Here is a 22642-nt window from a genome sequence, read left to right as displayed (position 1 = left end):
GATGGGCTGCAAAAGGACAAGTCAATGGCGGAGAAAAATTGTGTGGCTATATGGAGGTATGTTGGTGAACCTGTGTTAAGAAGACATATGGGTTGAGCAAGTAAGATCCTCTCTAACATTTTCCCCCGACTATCGACTTTAGAGCTCCCCCACAGATAGTTGTGTGCATTAAAGTCTCCCAAGACAATGAAAGGAGGTGGGAGTTGGTCTAATACTTTCTCAATGTCCGTTTGTAATATTCTTTCTGAATGAGGGAGGTACACAGAACCGACAGTTACAAGTTTGTTTAGACAGATTTGGACTCCAACAGCTTCTAACTCACTTGCAACAGAAATATCTTTAGCCGGAAGTGACCGTGGTACGATCACAGTCACACCGCCAGCTGTTCGTGCATTGTTCATGCGGTCTTTCCTAAACATGTTATAGTGCCTGAGGGGATTCATGTTTTGTGCACTCAGATAAGTTTCTTGTAGGCATGCACAAATAGTGTTATTCTTGTCTAGAATGTCCTTAAAGGAGGTCTGAAAGCCATCTAAAAAATTTTCCGTTCCGAACGCGTTGTGAAAGCAGGTAACTTAACTTTATGATTAACATGAAAATTTTCTCTGTACGCGATGTTTTTCGTAGAAAAAAAGACACTTGAACATCGCCGCACGTGTTCCCACTCGACTCGCTCCTCCGGGTCAAACGAGGAGGAGAATGAAAAAAACGTCATTCGTGACGTAATAAAAGTTGAAAGCAGCGACCGCGCTTCTATCCGGGTCAGTGCTGACTGGTTTTCTTTTCTTTCTTTCCGTTTTCTTTCCCCCTGCTTTCTTCCTGTCAAGGGATGAATAAGGGAGGACCTCGATATTCCTGGTCGTGAAACCCCCGTTCTCGAAATTCATGGTCTGGAAACAAGGAAAAGGGGAAATGCTGCTTCGTAAGATGACATGCCGCGATTAAGAACATAACATCACTGTTTAACCACTCAAATTCAGGAATTTTCTATATGTGTCCAAGTCGTCTTAGCGAACGAAAGACACATTTAGAAGCCACTTGGCTTAGCAGAGCGGCATGTTGGTTGGTTAGTTGTGTGCTTGCAATATTATGACTGGGTTAGTCACAGTTTGCCCTTTGCAGTTTTCTGCGCGCAACATGTGCATTTTATAGTCAGCTAAAATTTACGCTAGTCACGTGCTGTTTCAGTGCACGCTGATATGTCGTCGGACGCTTAACCGGCTTTGTCGGTCACTATATGGTAGATAAAACTGATGCACCATATGGTGACAAAACAAATGGCGCCGAGGACGGATGAACTCAAACTTGCGTGTCTGCGTCGTCCACATTTCCAGTCTGCATCGGCCAATTCTGGTTTAGCTCGATGATTGGTAAGTTGACCATAAATTGTGGTGGTCTTATGACACTGCTTGGTGTGTAACTCAGGCAATGAATGTTCAACTCCTGATGCCACGATGTGCCGGCGACGGCATGTTGCGATAGATTTCACTGGATTGTATCTGACAACGTATGGCCAAGAACACTCCTCCAGCCGAATAAGGAATTTACTGACTGGCTAACAAAGTTTCTAGTCAAAGTGACGGGCACTAGTGATCATAGCGAATTAGTGATATAGCGTATGTTGATATAATGACATAGCGGACGGAATTAGTGGTCATAGCGATGCAGCGATCATTTTGAGGCGTGAACTGAAGCAGCGCTTAGTGCTGCACTGTGTTTATGCGTAATGCCACCAACAACACAACAAGAAACAGTCACCACGATAACGAACACCGTACAAAACACAGACACGGACAGAACAGCGTTCATCTGTCACCTGAAGTTTATTTTCATAATCCACCTACTCCGGAAGGTCGCTTTAGGGAAAGCAAGGTCAAGCGGGGAGAGGTTGACCGATTTCTGGTTGACTTCGCTCGGGGAGTCCAATGAGGAGGCCTCTAGATTCTCACGGTCTAACCTTGAACAGTGTCTGTAGACCAATCTTCGTTTACTGTATCTGATAAACCAAAGAAAAAGCAAAAGAAACTTCTTCCACCGTTGCAGCGGGGTTCCGAGTGAAAAATAGCAGACGACGTTCTTCGAAACCAATCAGGGGCTCCACTTTTCTGACGTCAAAATGACGCAAGCGGCTCGACGGCTCGTTCCGGGTATTGCCACCGTTGCGCACGGTCGCGATTTTCAAAATCGAATTCTGCGATATTTATGCACCTGTTGATAGTATTACTTCGCATGGTGCATTTTAATAAGCTTACTAACCGCTTGGTTCAAAAAAATGCTGGTGATTAGAGTGCTTTCCTAGCTCCTTTAATATCTTCTCAATTGGAATAGATTGCTCGACAATTCCACTGGCAGATAGCCTGACCCATAGCAGAGAAAAGAACGGGCAAAAGAAATAGAAGCGCATAACACTGCACAGTACCTCGGATGTCTGCGGACATTGACTGTCTTTTCATGTTTGTATTGTGGTTAAGGGGGCTGTACTCTAGGTGCAGGTACCCTTTGCTTATCTTTGGGTTTTGTACCCCTGCCTCTGCCCTTTTCCCTTTTCTCCATAGCCTGGGAAAAAGAAGGACGACTCGACGACGACTTCTGCGACGAGCAATCATCGTCGTCGACGTCCATACTATGGCTTGCATTTAGAGGCGAGCACTGAGTGCTGCCCTCCCAGATGGAGAGGTTGCCAGCAGCCTCTACGGAAGCTGTTGCCACCTCGTTAGTACTACCAGCCACTTGGCTGGCAGCAGGTACTGGAGGAGGGGACATTTCCATGTCCTTCGCCTTTTGGTGGGGAGCGTGGAGTGGAGGCCGAACGGTTTGGGTCTCCACGGACACCCTGAAGGGCGCCACTCCCCTGCGCACCACCTCAGAGAAAGAACCTTCCTTCTGGAACTCTAGTCGGGCCTTAGCTGCTTTGTATGAGATATTCTGTTCCGTTCTGATTTTGAGGACTTGTTTTTCGTCTTGCCATCGAGGGAAGGACCTGGAATATACTGGGTGCCCACATATATGTACAGTGTACAGTTCACACATTTGAAGTCATACTGAAAGGTTTCTGACATATGATCCTTTCCAGAGCATTTCGGGCATGTCGTCTGTCCCCGACAAGTCTGTGAGCTATGCCCAAAGCGCTGGCATTTGAAACAGCGCTTCGGATTGGGAATGAAAGGTCTAACGTGACAGTTGAGATAGCCGGCTTTTATGGTCGATGGGAGTGTTTGACGCCAGAAGGAAAAGATTACATGTTTTGTGGGAATCTCTTTGCCCTCTCTGCGCATGGTTATTCATTTTGCAGAAACAACACCCTCTTCCGTTAAACCGTCCTCAATCTCAGACTCTGAACAGTCCAGCAGCTCGTCTTGGGAGATCACGCCCTTCACTGTGTTTAGTGTTCTGTGAGGCGTTACCGTCACAGGTATATCGCCTATTTGTTTCAGTGACTCTAAAGCTGTACTCTGCTGCTTGGTTTGCCTCTCTATCTGGATATCCCCTGTACGAAGTTTCCTGGCCTGATAGGACTTCCCTATTTCTTGTTCGATAACTTTGGCTGTCACAAATGGTGATAACTTGCCTAAAGTACCAGTGTCATTGTCAGCATGAATTATCAAAAACTTTGGAAACCACGTTTCCGCAGGTGTTACTAAGAAATCCATTACTCGTCCTTCGGTGCGGAACCGTTTTCGGTCCCGATCGTTTCCGTTATGGTCACGTGTTGCCATAAAATAATATACAATGTTCTGTGCAAATGCCCTGTCGTCCACCACGGAACCCAACCACGGGATCGCGCTCCACACGATAACAGGTACGTTCGCACTATACCCAAGTGCAGCTTCGCAAGAGGTGAAAGAACTGCACACGGTTGACCCTTGCCGCCAAAGAAGGTGAAATGAGAAAGGGGAAGAGAGGAGAGTGCAGAAAGAAAAAGTAGTGAAAAGTAGATGGCGACTAGCTGAATAGTCCTGGCCGGGCCTTCCAGGACCACCCGTCTACGGGAAGCAGGGGCCAAAGCAGTGTGTTGTTTTCCCGGAGGGGCCCCGAAGGGTCCAAACCAACCTCCGAGTCCACTCAACTGCTAGGATCCCCCTTTCCCCAGACACGGGAAAGCCACGCACAGCTACACGTGGGGGTCTCCCTCCTGCGGCGACCCAACCGTGAGTGCAGGAGGGGGCTACTGCGGCTGCTGCCGGGCGATGGGGGCGCCAGGTTCCCGACGCCGGGCTCAGTATTGTGGATCTGCGAAAGCCGTGAATATGATAAAATCTCCACACTGCCACCTTGGCGCAGAGTCAGCTTCATAAATCACGACTACGAGGAAAAGCTAAAAGTGTAAATGAAATTCATTCTGTAGTGTTTATAGTATGCACCAAATGTCACCACTTGTCCATATCGCCTTGAAGTTCTAGTAGCGCCGCTCGAAAAACCGTCGACACCGGTGATCGACGCTCTATGGGTGGGGTATGGATATGATTAAAAGTCAGAAGATATTCGCTCTCCTTGCCCGAAAGACGGATTGACGGATTACCAACGCAGCCCTCCACCCTTTCCAATATCAAAATCATCTCAAATTTTACCCTGCACGAACCTGTCCTTCATCTTAGAATTATTTCTCGTTCAGAAATCAGGAATTTCTGGTGGGCGGCTGTGAGATCTTGTTGGGTGATTGTAATATAAAGGTGAGGTTCCCGGAGGGTAAAGAGAGAACATTTTGGGATGCTTTTTGCAGCGGCAGCTGTTAATGGGACGAGGAGATCAGCGTGAGGCTAGAAAGAAGAAGAAAAAAAAAGAAGCCCTCGCCTCTTCGCGGCAGAGAGGAGGACAGTAGTAAGCTGCACGTCACGAGGGCAAGGTGTGGAAAGGGAAGGCGGCGCGAGAGGTGCAGCTGCGTGTGGGGCAGGGGAATCAAAAGGTGATGATGGTGGTTATTCAATTTTGATGGCGGATATGCAACTCAGGAATCAAAAGGAATCACATATTAGGGAGTTTCAGAACAGCGGAAGCGTCCCTGGGAAAAGAGTCCAAGTCTGTTGAGTCTTGAGCCCGAAGAGACAAGACATTAGCCTGCCAACGTGATTTCTTGAAAAAAAAAAAAGAGTTCCAGCTCACGCGCTCCTGCTCCACATTCAGCTCAACGTCCTCTAATCCATTAAAGAGAGATAACGAAGTTATGAACTCACATACTGCAACATTCCCATCCCTTTGGGAAGCTCAACACATTGAAGGCTTCGCTCCCACTCTCCCCTATATCTGTAATTCGGTATTTTGTTTTCGGGGGCACAACTGCCTAGTGACTCGCCCTCGAAGGCCCTCGAGCTGGTTCTCCTAGAGGTTCTTCCGCATAATCTGTTGTCTCATTTGTACTCGCAGCCAAAGGTGACTTTAGGTCTACCGTCGTTTACGTGGCACCCACAGTTCCTGGAAATAATGTCTGGATAGCTATGCATTCGGATGGGTGGAACCCTGAATCTTTGCAAACTGAAATCCGTATGCACTGCCCCTGTTCGGATATCACGTGATCTGGATAAGCGAAGTCCGCATTTTTACAGTTTCAAATGGGAGAGTGTGCAAGTGCATTACACGGGGTCGAAATCAAGGCTGGGATACCTGGTGTTGATGGTGACGATGATTCATCTTTTACTGCCGTATGAGCGAGGGAGTACTAGGTAGCCCAGGATGGAACACGTCCACAATATCAATTATGAAACAATTTATACTTAAACCCCCTTTGATCCCCGCTGTACGAAAATGGTTTGCAAGTAGGGATTGCTTCATGAATTATGTGGAATTGCAGACATTTGTCACCTGGGGAATCAGGATGACAGCAATTTTTGCAGATTTCAGTTTGAAGAAAGTGGACATATTCGCCCGAGAACAAAATCACCCACTCCAAGAAATAACAACGACAAAAGGGAAACACAAATAGAGAGAAATAAGGATTGTCCCCGCCCCGGCAACACAGTCCGCGCCAGCTGCACCCACGTGTAGAAGCCTGACGTGATATGCCTGCGGAATAGAGCGACGAACGTCATCAATACCGAAAAACAATGCCGGAAAAGTGAAGGCACATTTACAGATATGCAGACACTTCACTTAGTTTATTTGATTTACATAACACACCCGACGCTAAATCCCTACTTTTTGGCTTTTTCGGTCCTTAGTTTTTTGTCGTGTAGCGGAACATGCTAAAAATAAATAACGACAGATGAATCCGAATGAATGAATGAAGCCGAAATGCGCGTGCAACATTCTTAGCGGAATGAGAATTCATATTGCTGAAAGCATGAAACCCCCTGGCACGTAAACTGTGTAAAACCCGTGCACTGAAATTTGCAGCATCAGGTTTCAAACAGATCCGTTTTCGTGCGTCTGCGACATCTTCTCATACTTTGCCAATTGTCAAATAAAACACATTGTCAGCTCGTGCATCAGGTTCTGCCTCCAAAAAAGAATGCGCAAAAGGATTTGCTGCTCACGCGACAATTGCTCACCGTTCAAGCGCTGAATCAGGTCAATTCCAGAGACTGAAGCCGAAACAAATATCGGTTCGGTTACGGTGGAAGTGGTTTCGGTTACGGGATTCGCCGTTTTAATATCTGCAATTACGGGTAACCAAACCGTTGAACCTGAACCGGTATTTTTTCGGTTTTCTCTAGGATGGTATCTGCAGGCTGCGTGGACGTCACAAAGTGTAAAGGGGTAAAAATAAGCTTATTTATCTGTTACGCTCCGAAAGAGCGTTGCACTGCCATCTGAATCTTCGGTGCACTTTTGCAGTTTGCAACATTTCATGTAAAATAATTTGTTGCGGTCGCTGTTGTCTCGTGCACATTCATTTCGCTCGTATTGTAACCATCTACAAGCTAAGCCAAACTGCGTGCGTTCAGCGGTTATGCAAACAGATGTGGAAACAAACAGCGTGCAACCCTTGGTATCTTAAATGATCAAAATTATATAGTTCATAACTCATAAGGAACGTACGCAGTATATGCCACACGACGCGTATGTCATCCGCAGTGGGTCCAAGCGCATAAGATGGTATGTTGTTTACACTATGTGGTGCTTCGCCACATGTTTTATTATTTCTAAGAATTACCCGTAGATATATTGACGCCTGGCCTTGCGCGTGCGCTCTGCTCACCTTTGGGACGAGGATTTCGCATTGTAATGCGTCCTTCACGGCTCTGCGCTCCCCGAGACACACTACAACAAAGCCCTTCTCACTGTCCCAAACCTTGAAAGAACAGAAGAGGTAACCAGCGCTGCAGCGTCTTTACCAGCGAAGAGGTTACGCCACAAGAGATCCCAAGAACACAGAATAAAACGGCGCAACCGTCAACCATCACCCCAAGCATAAGAACTAAAAGATTAAATACCAGGACGTCGGTGTCACAGAAGAGGATACCTCGATGAGGAATCCCCAGAACGCAGATGACGGACAGCCTAACTTTCAGACACCGCAAAAAAGACCAAGCAGGAGACAGCGGTTCCTAGAAAACTGGCGTGCGACGGCCTTGTCAATGAAGACGTACGCTCCGCTGAAGGGGAAAAGAAATTTCGGGAGAATGGGAAAGACCGACGCAAGAAGGTCAACCGCGTGCGACGGTCCCTACAAAAGCCGACGGCGAACGATGGCCGACACGGTTTTCTGGCCTACAGTAAAGGGTGTTGCTGCGAGGAGGAACATCGGCCTGCCTGTCACCGGAGAGCTGCCCACGCGGATCCACAACCCCGACTTGCGACGTGCGGTCCCTTTCACACACGGACATCTGCCTCCGACTCTTCACGGTGACTCTACGAGCAACGACCGCTGGTGAAAACGTAATGCATCGGAAAGGAAAGCCAACCCAGAGGAGAACAGCGACGTGGCCGACGTGTATCAGTAATCGGCACTAGACACCTTTATGCAAATTTTGTTTCTGTTTTAGCATTATATGCATTTTCCAGTGTTGTACCCGTTACCGAAATATGGTATCGCGATACCGATACTCGTTACTTTAGTAAAAAGTATCGAAATTCCGATAGCGATAGTTCTTTTTTAAAGTAACGGAGTACCGCTACCATTAATAAAACAAGTAACGCAATACTTTGCACGGTACTATTTTGTGAAATACGAAGATGATGCAACACAGAAATATCGCTTACGTGAAAACGTTTGCACTAAAAAACAGCATGTATGTAGCCCGGACACTTTATGCTTGACTTTTATCAATAGCTGATTCTCGAAGTCGTCTTCTGCCATCCTTGCAGGCCGTGGTCTCTGCGGCAGCTGACAGAGGCCATTGTGACAATTACGGGCCTACACATACAGTGGAGTCCAATGACCAAGGATCCTATCCGAAGTTAAAGGGACCGAACAGTGAAAAATATCCCCATATTTTTGCCCACTATCGTGCACAACGTCCTTGTTGGATAACACACAGCAAGCATTACTTCTCAATTCGGCATATTTTTTACGTATAACTATTTTGGCGATTGCCTGAACATGGACGGTGCTGCCAAGAAACGGCGAAAAAGACCAACTTGGGTTTCGGGTCCAGGGCTCCCAGAAGTTGGTCAACCCTTACCACGTGAAAGTTAATTTTGTAGAGAACAAATTTGACGCACATTATCTTACAGCTAAACGCCATTTTAAAATGACGCTCACTTCCATAGTTTCTACATTGGTAAAGCATTCAGCTACTTCACCGCTAGATCTACGATGCGCCGCGCCATCTGCAAGGCCGTCTGTGTGTTATCGCGTTTATTGTCTACTTCGTGGGTGGTCGTGTTGGTCGCGCGAAGCAGAAAATGGAAGTGAATGTACATGTCTGTGGCTGCTGTGTCACGTATTAGAGAGACCTACATATGCCTGGTGTAGTTTTTGTGTTCGGGGATGCTAAAATCATCTTCGTTCATCTTTGACGACGGGCGTGTTCTAGCACAAGATCCCTCAGGACAGTGCGCGAAAACGAATGTGGTTCGAAACACTCGGCAATTAGATACCGCAGTCGTGTCGTGTGTGCTGAGCTCATTTTGGTGCCGATGACTACGAAGATGCCGTAGAAGGCGAATTGCGAAGACGTCCGAAGCAAACTGCCGTTCAGTAACCAGTGATTTTGCTTCACCTAGGCGACGAGTTCAACACAACGTCTTATGTATGTACAGGTGTCACACATGTATAAATTATAATATAGCGATGACGTATTCCATTTAATTTATGTTATCCTACTTGTCCCGTGCTGAACATTGTCAACATCAACAAATTTACTTTTAGGGGTTTTCTAGTGTTGAAGTGGCGCAAGACTGCTTCGTGTGTGTGTGATCCAGGCACTTAAGTTGACATGGCAGAAATACGTAGCTGAAAACAGGTATGCAAAGTCCAGAGATGGAAGCACTAGATCTTTTACGTGTTGCAGACTTTGTGACATTTTGGGGGTCTTTGGACAGGTGCAGAACATTAGTATGACGTCAACAGTAGGAGAAGAAAGCGATGAGAACTACTATATTATTTGAAGGGTAGAGGAATTCTTCCTGTTGAGGTAGACTAAGGAACGCTAATTGATTTTCTAGAGATGCATCCTCTACACTTGAATTCCCAGTGAAACAGCAGAAGTTCATTGTCTTTGAAGCCCCACTACTGGAATTTTTCAAAGAGTGTCACAGCTGCAGTGAGCCATGCAAGGTTACCACATCATAGTGGTCTTAAATTTGCAGAGTTCCCCTATCTCGGACACAACTGTCATTTCTCTTTATTCCTCTCCCGATCCTGCCTTCTCAGAGATTAATGTGATTCTCCATGCATTGCATTGGCACTGGCTTTTTCTACTCATGCTTTCAGTTTCTTGTTGTGTTAAATAAATCTTCAGTTGAGAGTTTGCAGCCATCACGCTTGTCTACTATGTTTGCCCCTCATCTATATTGATATGCTATAACGGTATAGAACATCAACATGCCAACAACCTACCAACAACAACCAAACAACCTTGCCTAGTCCTACTTTTAGATGGAAACTACATGTGGTGACATCCACATATATAAAATTTTAGTCAACGTAGATTTGATGTGTATTTGTACAACCTTCATTGTACATTTCTTTTGTCTCACTTAGCACACGTGAAGAAAAGTTCTGATCTTCACCAAGATGACAGGTCATTGTTGGATCTATCTGCAGCATTATTGTTCCTGTAACCTTTTCATCAACACAGAATACAAAAGTGCACAAATGGTAACATATTACTTTCTTGTTCGAAGGGAAAGACAAAACTGTTTATACTCCTCTTGTTTATTTTGTTGCAGGTTTTACAGCTCTATCAAGCATGTCAAAACATCAGAGGGCAGGAAGTCCTGCTCTGTTTCCTAAATCCCTGGACAATAAAAAAAGAAGGCTATAGTTTGAGTTGTGACAAAATCTTGCTTCTGCTCTTACATTATATTGCAATTAAATGTTACGATGCGTTTGTCGTGTACACTGAAGCCACTTTCAATTCGCAGGACTGTCAAAAGTACTTTACAAAAGTACATCTCAATTACAGTAACAGAGAACTTACACAATAAATTATTTAGCCACTTGGAGTATTATTGCCCAAACCATTGCTGCATGGTTAACTTTGAAGCCAGATTAAGGGTTGCAATACTTGAAGTCAGCACTGAAGTCCTTCTTTACGAATGTTAGTTGGTGATATGATAATGAATCAGTTGCAAGTACTCATTTTAGCAAAACAGAGTTTATTAAGTGTTAAATCCCAATCTCGGTTCAAATATTAATTGGCATTTGGAAATCTGGTCAATAAGAAGTATATTAAAAGGTTATGAACACAGTTCAGCTGAGTGACACTAATGAACATTATCTTATTTACTCCTCATATATACAAGACATGAGTATAATCTACAAATATAGATATGCCCCCAGGTTACTTAACCCTCTAGGAACAAACTAATAATTATATATTATAATATGCTCTGACTGCAAAGAAAAAGCAATGAGAAAAACTTGCAACAAGCAAGAAATGAAAATTTGCTGACATCCATATATACAGATGAAAGTTCAATATGTCTCGTGTTCTCATGTTCAATATATACATCTCTACAAGTCCGCACACAGATGGGGAAAGCGTTCCTAAATGCGAGACGCACGCAGGAAGAATACTCTCTATTGTACTTTGTCAGAGCACCCCATATCCTCCTTGTGAATAGCCGACAGGTGATATGACGGAATTTCCTGCAGAAATAAGGGTTTTTCCGTCCAGTTTGCCGTTCAAGTAGCGCGTAAAGACCACACGGCGCTTCCGCGTATGTTGCCATACTCTTCAGTTTCTCGGATGTATGTAAAAGGCACTTGCAGTACTTCGGTGTCCAGGCACAGTATCTCAAAATATTCGTTAGTTGTGATGCAATTGTATCTGCTTTTAACACGCATTCTCTACCTCTCGGCAGCAAAAACACTGGTCCGTGATATCCATCGGTTTGCATTTCCCACATGAACACATGCATGACGAAAAAACAGCGCTTGTTTCGGCTTACATAAGTGTTTCTCCCTGATACATGTATATTTCACAAACCAGTCCGTCTTCACGGCGAGATGAGCTACTGGTGAGGACGACTGTGACTCCGGTAAATCTCTGCGCGAGGAATCTTCTGCAGCGAAGCACACACGCACGCTATCCAGCACGCTATCACACGAACAGAAGTTGTGTGAGCGATAGTTCTCGAATGCGGAATTCCAGCGTACTCATGTTCAAGAAGTTCGACATTCTCGACGTAGAAAGTGGTCACAAATGCTAAGGCCATTTTCGTTTTCGCCGGATTAGCGACCGGAAGCGCGCGTATTACATGCGTCCCCGACAGATGGCGCGGGGTGATGCAATTGTTGACAGACTCCTCGGTTTCCTACTAGGTCCCTGGACATGCAGTCATCGAAAATTCCATTACAGAAAAACTACAGCGGTTTCAGCGGAGTTCTTTGATATTTGAACTTGTGAAGGTTCAAGCTTTTCGCTGAACATAAAGTTTTCATAGGTTTATATTCACTTTTCGGTCCCTTTAACAATGCCACAGTATATCTGAGCGTGACTCAGTGCGACACGGCACCTTAGCAGTGTAATCCAGAGCGCACTCTTAAAGACTTGACCTCTGTTCGTTGACCTCAACTCTTTTGTTGAACACAGCGTGGTTATTTCATCCAGTTTAGGCTACATATTGGTTTCTTATTGATGTGCTGTCTATTGGGTGCCGTGCATGGGCTGCTAAAGGCAACATATTGTTTTCTTATTTATGTCCTTTCTATTGTGGGTTGTACACACGCTGCTTATAGGCTACATACTGGTTTCTTACTCATGGCGTGTCTATTGTTTGTTGTGCTTATGCTGCCTATAGGCGACAAATTGGTTTCACTTATGTTCTGTCTATTGTGTGTTTTGCATAGGCTGCCTGTAGGCTACATATTGCTTTACTCATGTGCTGACTGCCGTGTGTTGTGCACAGTATGTGTGTCGACAAAAGAATGCAGAGTTTCCAAAGATATTTAATAATAGTGAAGGATTAAAGAGATGGTAATAATAGTTGTTTATATTTATGGTTCATATGATATTATTTCAGACAAATATTTGACACAGCTACATCCTACGTTTTTCACATATATATGTGCATTTCATACTCGGAAGCAATGAAAACGAAAACATGAGATGCCCCAAAATCTGCACAAATATGTAGTGCCTAGACACTTAATTTTGTTGTGTGTTTACAGATCATCAAGAAGTAAAAGGTATATAAAACCAGGTATTGTAACATGGTTTTACAGAAAAAAATGAATATATGCCACATAATATCGATTTACGCGCCAATACGAGTAAACAACTACTACTACACTGTGAAATCCAAAACTATATTAAAAGCAGCGACAGGACAAGTATCTAGGAAGATCGTCTCTAGTAAGTATGATATCTAGTAAGTCTCAAGTAAGATATCGTGTGCTTGTCTATTCACTTGCCTACAAAAAAGTGTATTGCTTCGATAAAAAAGGTCTATGGGCGACGAATTCCATAGGGAGTTTATAAGCGCTGTATTTTCCTCTTGGAGAAAGATTGATGCACATCATCTCATCATGATGTTCATCAGCTCTTACGACATCACCTGATTTGTTTTTGTTCCATATGCTCTTGGGGAACCTGGATGGACCCTTTCCCTATAATACCAGAAAAGGAAAGCGCAGAAATGCCGTCTGTGTGCGTCAGACGGACGCGCAACACTAGTTCATGTTTGGGCCAAGTTCGAGGCGCCCCTAATGCTCAACAAGACAAAATATTGAGAAAAAGTTTATATCCTGCATATACACCGATACGGAATACATAAAAATGTTTACAGCAATATCTAATAGGGTCGAGCTGGCTGGTTTCGGCTAGAATGGCCCAGCTGTGGGCGGCCGTTTCATGCTTCATGGCTCTGATCGGCACAGTGTAGGGATGCGACACGCTCTATGGTAGGCACGGACAGGGTATGCGACCAGTAGGTGTAGACAGGGTAGGTGTCCGGTACTGGCATGGTGACGTTTGAGCACTTTCAAACATACGCTATACGTGCGGCAAAGAGCTTTTTTCCTTACATACTTCACTGGCTTTGCACTGGGCTTTCAGTGGTGAGTCGCGCATCCTGACGGGAGGAATCACGCGCTACGTGACATTTTGACGCCATCCCCTCAAACGTTGCCGGCGTGCGCACCTCTGACGATGGCCCAATGAGGCCGAAACAGCTGTCCAGTACTGGCATGGCGACGTTTAATCACTTTCAAACATACGTTATACGTGCGACCAAACAGCTCTGGCTATTTTTTTTTCTTTACATACTTCACTGGCTTTCCACTGGGCTTTCAGTGGTGAGTCGCACACCCTGATGGGAGGAATCACGTGCTACGTGACATTTTGACGCCATCCGCTCAAACGTTGCCGGCGTGCGCACTGCTCACGATGGCCCAATGAGGCCGAAACAGCTGTCCAGTACTGGCATGGCGACGTTTAAGCATTTTCAAACATACGCTATACGTGCGGCCAAAGAGCTCCGGCTATTTTTTCCTTACATACGAGGGGCGTTCAAGTCAAACCGGGACTTTCTGTCTCCTGAGTGTACAAATGGCTTGCGCTACTTCTTTTTCGTCATTTTCACACGCGACAGGCCTCCGCGTTCACCATGTGGTGGTCCAACGTTTGCGCAAAACAGAAGGCACGTGCTGGACAAGATGGCCGACAACAAGTTGAGCGCGCACATCGAACAGCGAATTGTCATGAAGTTTCTCGTGAATGAAGGCGTAAAGTCATCTAAAATTCACAGGAGACTTCAGGCTCAGTATGGCCACGATACACATAGCCGCAGCAAAGCGTTTGAGTGGTGCAAACGGTTCCGAGACGGTCGTACATCAGTGCAGGACGATCCCGGCCGGGGCGGCTCAGAGCCCAGTGTCAGAGTTCCTGAGGACATCCAACTTGTGAAGCGCCTAATCCTCAAGGACCGACGCATAACATGTCTCGATATCAATAGTACATATAGTGCGATCAATAATGCATATTACTACCAGGTTCTCAGGGATGTGCATAAGGCGCTGGAGCAAAAGCGGCCGGGCCTCATCACCAAAGGAGTCCTCGTCCTACAGGACAATGCACGCCCGCATACTTTGCATCTCACGACACACACCTTACAGGAACTTGGCTGGGAGATGCTGTCACATTCCCCTTACAGTCCAGACGTCGCCCCCAGCGATTTCCATCTCTTCGGGCCACTGAAGGCCTTTCTTGGGGGCCGCCACTTCAGCTGCGACGATGAGGTCAAGAATGCGGTCCGATCATGGCTGCTACGCGCCGGTAAGGATTTCTACGCTGCTGCCATCCAAGCCCTCGTGAAACGCTGGGACAAGGGGATTAGGGCAGATGGAGATTACGTTGAAAAATAAAAATAATATCACGCCTGTAAGTTCATTTTATTTTTGCGAAAAATGGAAAGTCCCGGTTTGACTTGAACACCTTTCGTACTTCACTGGCTTTGCACTGGGCTTTCAGTGGTGTGTCGCACACCCTGACGGGAGGAATCACGCGGTACGGGACACTTTCACGCCACCCGCTCAAACGTTGCCTGCATGCACAGTGGTGACGGTGGCCCAATAAAGTTGGATGCCTAGATTTTCCACTTTGCATAACGTCTTTGGGAAAACAATAACAAATACGCACATTTTGGTAAATAGTATTTAGTTATATTGTCAAAAGCTATCAAATCCCGTTGAAGTCGATTCAAGTTTGTGCATCGGAATCGCTTCAATCCGTTCACTGTGAGAATCTACCAAGGCTATAGGATCATTCTTCCTTCTACAGGTCCGGCGTAGTCAAGATGAAGTCTGCTCTGTTGCCGGCCCATTCATCGGTTCTCGTGATCTGGACATCCGTGGCGCCTGAATACAAGATTGGCAGGTCTGCATGATACTTTCAAAATATTTGTGCAGACCGCCAAATCAAGGTATTGTATGTCAAGCCATGCTTCTTTGGCTCCCAGTGAACCAGAGACTGCGTATCTACGAAAAACGTGCATAGGAACAAGATCAGCTCTATTTGGATCGGAAAACAGTGTACCGCATTGTGAGCTTATTCTCATTTCTTGTTGTGTATTCCAGAGGAATAAAATCCCAAGTTGCTAGTGCTCCCTTGTCCTCGTTTCTGACTGTCCCTGTCCTATATCGGGTGCTGCCGCCATGGATAATCAACAACTAGGGCGTTTTCTCGTCTTAATGAACGTGATGAGCTGTAGAACTGTCGTCATGAGGGGAAGCTACATGTGAGAACCAGAGAGCACACTAAAAGGACAGGAGATCGCTTGAATATTACCGAAGACTTCCGCCAACCGCGAGACATAGCTGCAAGCTTTCCGTAGTGAGAACATAACAAGCGTGCTCTCTGCCGACGTCCCTCTAAGTCACCATCCGTGCCGCAACTTCGCGTCGGGGGTCAACAAGTGGGAACTATGTATTACAGAGCTACTACCCAGTGCCAAGCTGATCACGTTTCGTGTTTGGTCAGCGTGTGCACGTTCAATGCGCGCTGGCAAGTTTCCGACAGTCGCGTCGTGCTGTATATCTGTCCATGCCGACCGATTTGCCGGAGCTCGACTTGGTAAGTGAGTGACTGATACCTCCGCAAATGCCGTTTATGCAGATCATGCGCCGCGATCATGCCCTCAGGCACGGTGAAGGTCAATACAGCATTAAGGGATCAGCTTTAATGTCTTTGAAGGAGAGATGAGATGCAGGTTGGTTGAGAATGATGGAAAGGAACTCCTAGACAGGCGTCCACAGACGTCCGCCATGGGACACACCGGGAGGCAAACTCGGATGGGTGTACAGAGAAAGCGTGAGAGAAAACTACCCTGCACCACATTGGGGTGAGATTACTAAGTGCCATGAAAACTGGTTTTGAAGAATGACAGCAACTCTTGTGCAGTTCGGTGTGAGCGGTTCTAACCCGCAGGAACATCAGCGCCAGTGTTGGGTGAAGTTACTCTGAAAAGTAACTAATTAGAGTTATTCCACGAGCAAATAACAAGTGAAGTTACAGTTATTAGTTACAGTTACTTTGCGAATATTTGAAAGGCGTAGGATCAACAGGCTTTATTGCAAACAGGGAAGTTATGTAGAATGTACAATTTATACATATTTTGGTGCACTATTGCCTGAGTTGATTGTGCGCTATAAAAACTCCAATCATCATCATCATCATCATCATTTATACATATTACACTTGAGCAGGGACTGGAACTTGAGATCACTGGGTTTTCCTCGTTAATGTGCGAAAACATATCTGCGCATGCTAAACAGAAGCTCAATCGGACACTACAGGTGATACCAGTGTTATACTTGATACATATATATATATTTTTTAGCTTTTCGGTCAATTATCGTTGGTGAAGGCTAAAGTAGCCTAGTCATGCGTCTGAACTGCTCGTTCTCTACAACTGAAAAGCGCTGCTTGCTCCCTACAACAAAATCTAAAATAGTGCGGCCTATCTGCCTTTGAGATACTCTAGACAAGCCGGCTACGACCTCCACCAATTTCTTCTGTTGAGGCTCGTTTCCTAACTGCCTTTCGCAAATATTGGCTTGCTTTAGGCTTCATCGCGTTAGGCTTCATCGCGTTATCGCGTTGCTTTAGGCTTCTGCTGCGCCACACGGTACGCGGTACAGACCAAGATGCTGCGTCTGAAAAAGCCATTTGTTAACCTGTGAATGCCTGCAAATTCGTCGCAGTTGAAGGTAAATCACCTCCAGGCAATTCTTCAAATTGGATGTAGATGTCTTGCTGCGTGGATAAGTCTTCGTGCACGTCTTGCAACGAGCTTTGACGTTCACATCCGTAGAGTATACGAAGTCAAATGTCCCCTCATACACTGGCCAAGGAATGTTCGAGGCATTGTTGTTGCACGTGGTGGACTTGGTGGTGCAACCACGTGGTGGACACGTGGTTCCACTTCCGAGTGCCATCGAGGTGGCTCTCCTTATAAACAAATGTTGTACAGCCCGTCAAAGAGGTTATACTAATTCTATAGCGCCCCGTGTGAGAGTTCCGCGCATAATCTAGCAGTGACCTGACACGTGCCTCCTTGTGTGTGCTTCAGTTAGCTGGAGTGGAGCAGCAGCGATTCATTGTATTTGTGTCTGTTGTCCGTCGTCGTTTGCTTTTTTTTTTTTGTCGCCTTGGAGTCTGATGGGGACTGGCAAACATTCAATAGAGTTGGATTGGCATTCAATGCAAAGTGAGGAAATCATCGTGAAACTAGAATTTCGAAGTAAAGTGACTAGGTACTGAGAAAAGTAGGCTACGTACAGTTACACGCTATCCTTACAATTACAATCAGTTACACAGTTACAATCGTTACTTCGAAATTGGGCAATGCAGCGCCGTGCTGGAGAGAGTAGAAAACAGGCATCACGTCAGTGTGTCCCAGTGTGAACTTGTGTCGTCTGTCACGACGAATTGTCCCACGTGTGCACCATGTGGTGTACCTTTAAATACAACATTGACACAACATTTCGGAGGGCAACCAAGGAAGCGCGGGCTGCAGGTCCACTGATCGGCGATTTCAGACAACCGTGTCGCGAGCAGTATATCCTGTGGAAAGTTACTTCCACAATCAAATTTCCATGCGAGTATTAGGTCCTAGGGTGGAGCTTTAGAGAGTGATTCGTATGACAACTTAAAAAATGTCCTGCATACTCTCAGGAACAGATTTGTCAGAATTATCAGCTTGACTACCAAGCGAGAGAATACGTGGGTTGTTTACGAAGTTTGTTTTCAACAAGTACTACGTTTCCCAAGCTGCGCGCCAATATTGGTCCAACATTGGACCAATATGGGCTGCCAAGATTACCAATATTGGTTGATTGGTCCAATATCGACTGCCAATATGGTACCGATATGGGGAGTGCAACCAGGCTTCATATTGGACCGATGGGGGCTGCCCATATTGTAAGCCCATTTTGAGCCAATATTTCTGTGATAACACTAACGGGGAGCCCGTATAGGGACCGTGCGACACCTAAAGGGGGCGCGTTGCTCCGTCGCGACAGCGCCGCCTGTGGCGGTCTTGGAAGTACCCGACGTGATACCACGCCGCTGTTCTATGCATTATCAAGTGGAACCGCAGTTTGCGTTGCGACCGCCGTAAATAAAAGGGCTGATTTTCAAGGCGCAAATAATGTGGAACCTTTCAGGCGCGAAGGAGAGAACGGAGACAAACTGCACAGAAGCAACCACCGTATTTATAATGTATCTAACATTGCGGAAGGAGCTACAGTCACCTGCGTCTGTCTGTGTCACCTGCAAGTGGTACGTCGAGAGGATGGTTATTTGATGTCTCATTAAATCCTGGCTTGCTAGCGAAGACTATATAGTTGCATTTCTCTGACTCCAACCACTTGAAACATCATGCTTTTGACTAAGTCTCGTATTGCTTTCGTCCTTTTGGCAGATCACTGCGCACATACTGTCGTCACTGAAATAATACATCATGCGTCCGTTTTATCCACGCAAATAAACACGTCTGGTCACAACATATTGTCTGTACCTGTGCTGCAGTTTTTCCAGTATCTTCATCAGATACAATAACGTCAAAGAAATCCTTAAAGAAGAAATTATATGTAATTTTTATATCGGCTACCGCCGTGGGCTTGCCGCACGACGGTTGTGAAATGGTTGGTGCGTAAATACTAAACTTCTTGGACGACGCAGAACTTTCGTTTTCACTGTGAGGCTCGTCAACCGAATTATTGGGAGCAATATTGGCTCTGGGGACTGGCGATGAATCACCTCAATCATTATCCCGAAATAAGTTGCCGTTTAGCCGGTGCATCTGACGTTGATACAGTTATTCATTTACAGTCACGAAAGTGGCAACTGTAAGTCACTGATCATTTTACAGGTCCTCATTCAGGTTCATCGAAACTAGAACAAAAGAAATTGAATATATTCGCTCATGTTGTGCACCTCATGCTAGGGCCGAACGCGCGTCACGAACGCTATTCGCTGCGAATCTCTCGGTGATATTCGAGGCACAGAAATCACGAGAAATGACACATCTGGTCCCGAGTGAAGAGTTCTTTTAGGTGCTTGCACAGTTAGCGATGCAACAGTTCCAGTGTGGCAAAGAATGACGCTCGCATTTCACATGTAAATAAGGCTGGCTACCAGGCGGCTATCACGCCACGTACTTTCTCCGGAGACCGCATAGCGGCGCCACTAGTTCGTCGCACAGTTCCTATAATAATAAAGTGTTATCCGATATATATATAACCACCACTCAATATTACTTCTCTCTTCTTTTTGCTTCTTCATTTCTGCAGATCTTCCTGATCCACGTTGCATAGTGTTACAAAAACAACACTGCATCGCCCGCCGTGCATCTAAAAACGCAGAACAGGTGGTACGCCCGTCTTGCTGAAGCACCCAGGCACTCCCACGGGACTGTCAATGCCAAACATGCCTCAGAAGACTTCATTGGGATCGCAGTAGTGTATGAACCAAAATTTCCAAACCGTTCCTAGAGTGCAAAGGAGCGAAACACTTTCGTGACACTGACCGACATACGCCTCAGCAACTCACACTGCCTCCAGTAACTTGAAAGCACCTAACGTTACAGAAGAGACATCTCTTTCTGTCAAACATTGTCTTTTTTGCTTGACCTATCGCAATTCCGTTGTCATTAGAGGAACCAGCGACATTTTTTATTTATATTTATTTATTTATTTATTTATTTCCACAAAGTGGAGGAGGCGGGACAAAAAGCTATCAATGTAGCTTGGGTAGTACATTTTAGCCCGAATGAAACATTCAATCCGAGTGTCGCGCATGCGCATTACTTGTATGACGCTTGATTTCGCTCAAATGACCACGCTCTCAGTTGATTCGGCCGATTGGCATTGACATCGCGAAGCAAGATGGCGCCTGTTTGCGGCAAGTGGAAAGTTGAGTTGTTGAGTTGCAGTGAATGTTCCAGTGGGATTGCCACGTAAGTTTACTGAAGCTGTTGGATTTAACGACGTATTCAGTTGGGCATTTCACACCCTACAACGTCGAATGTTGCCTCGCTGCTTGGGCATTTGTACAGCACGGGTACCTACCATTTTCTGCATTTTTTTTTTCAAGTTTTAGCCAATGTGGGGGAATTGCTGGCAAAACGGGTCCAATATTGGATCAGTATCGCCAATGACCAGCCAATATGGGTCCAATATTGTGAGCTGCTTTGTTTGATACATTGTGTAACATGTTGTCATCTTGGGCATGAGTAAACCCGAAGTAACTGAGAAGTAACTCAATGACATTTCACGAGTAACTGTAAGTCAGGTACATTTCAGTCTACGTGACGTGACGTGACGACGTGACGTAACAATTAAGAGTCAGCCAATGAGGATCATGTTTTCAACGGCCGTAGCCAATAACGAACGTGCTTTCAGCGGTCGTGGCCATGGAGAAGAACCACCGTCGTCTCCGAGTTGAAGTGATTCAACGCCTCCGCGTACTAAATGGCAAAAGTTAGAAATAAAGCGCAAAACAGTGTCAATCTTTCTCAAAGGTGATTTTCTGTAAAGCGTTTTGTATTTTTGTCTAAATATTTAGGTCAGCTGCAATCATTACGGGGTTCTTGAATTCGCAGCACGGTGAATCGCAGTAGCAGACGAATTCTGAGTCTTAACTGAAAGAGGGACAGGAGGCAATGCACAGACTTTCTCAATCTAGGTGCTGTTGGCTTGAGTCGCACCGGTATACGTCACAAGTCCCGTGCCAGGGGATCAGGCCTACGTCACAACCTTCAATCATTCTCCGATACGCTCATTTCCATGAGCGGACGAGTTTTGAAAGCGTGCTCAACAGAAGGCTTGGCGCACGCCCTGCAGATCATTTCCTCCCGTCGATCTCTCGCTGGTGCTCATTTTATTCGTTGCAAAACACGCCCCAGCAAAAAAAAGAAAAAAAAAACGGAAAGAGATCACCTTAGCGCTCTTTTGAAAGGTTTCAGCAGGCCGTGTAGTTTCCACATTTTTATCATTCATCTTGCGCTCCCTTTAAGTTCAGCGAAGATAAGATGGACTGCGTAAAAAGAGCACTGCGTACGAGTGTGTCGATAAAGTCATTTTCTCCGTTCATTGGCCACACTTCCACGAGAACAGTTTATAGTACATGGAACGGGCTTTACCAAAACAAATTCCATTGAGCCATTCAATGTCGTAATGCAAACGGAAACTTACTGTCAGGATTGATGGTGTGAGGTCCATCTTGTAACCCAGGTACAGAACAGCGAAAAGTATATAGCACACACCTCTGTGCTTCGAAGTTGTTGCAAGGTACATCAGAGCGTAAATGGCGTACTGGAGCAGCAAAATGTTCAAGTCGTATTCAAGCATCAGGAACGTTGTTGTGTACATCGCATAGAAACATGGCGGCACCTGGAAGTGCAGAGTTTGAAATAAGTAATATGTCGTGAAGCTTACAGTGGTTATGAAGCGTTCCTCTTTAAGAGCGGAGTTGCTTCTAGATACACAGTTCAAGCTTTGCCAATGAATGTACGGTTTTCCCGCCAGATAAGTTAAACGAAGTCCCGAAGGTCTACGAAGCTGATAGCCCTGTCGACGCATTACAGCGAGCGCTCGCTGGAGTGTCGTGGGCAGAAATTTGTCCCTGCCAGCGACTATGCACTCTTACGTTACTGTACACCGAATGGAACACCGATTGTTGACCGACGGTAGATGAACGCGGCGGAGAGATCCGAAGCCTATGGGTTGGCTTTTTTTTTCTGCATTATAATTCACTGGCTTGCACTGTGGCATTGAGGAGTGCTCAGTCACCCTCCGACTCATGTAGATATCCTCGTTAATGTCACCATTCAATAAAGCGGTTTTCACATCAAAGTGACGAACCTTCATTTTTAGAGTTGCAGATATGGTGAGAAGGATCCTGAGTGTTGTCAGTTTTGCAACAGGAGCATACGTAGCGTCATAACCTTCTCGGGCTACATGAAAGCAAGCCTACGCTCACCGTACACGGTTGGTTGGAGGTGAAAGGTGCGAGATAACTGCTTCAGGTTAAAAACATTTCGGGAAACCAGGTGAAAACACAAGACAAGTAAGAAACACTTTTCTTATTTACCTGAT

General features: G+C 45.6%; 1 protein-coding gene across 3 annotated transcripts in view; it reads right to left on the bottom strand.

Annotated features, from left to right (window-relative positions):
• Window positions 1-22642, bottom strand: part of LOC135366726 (protein-cysteine N-palmitoyltransferase Rasp-like) — a 124622-nt gene that overhangs the window by 87313 nt on the left and 14667 nt on the right. For all 3 annotated transcript variants that reach the window (XM_064599571.1, XM_064599590.1, XM_064599581.1), the window contains exon 5: window positions 21740-21937. In XM_064599571.1, the coding sequence (XP_064455641.1) occupies window positions 21740-21937 (198 nt within the window). The remainder of the gene's footprint in view (window positions 1-21739; window positions 21938-22642) is intronic.

The sequence above is a fragment of the Ornithodoros turicata genome, chromosome 1, assembly GCF_037126465.1.
Source record: "Ornithodoros turicata isolate Travis chromosome 1, ASM3712646v1, whole genome shotgun sequence".
NCBI lineage: Eukaryota > Metazoa > Arthropoda > Arachnida > Ixodida > Argasidae > Ornithodoros > Ornithodoros turicata.
This window is presented reverse-complemented; position numbering and strand designations above follow the sequence as displayed.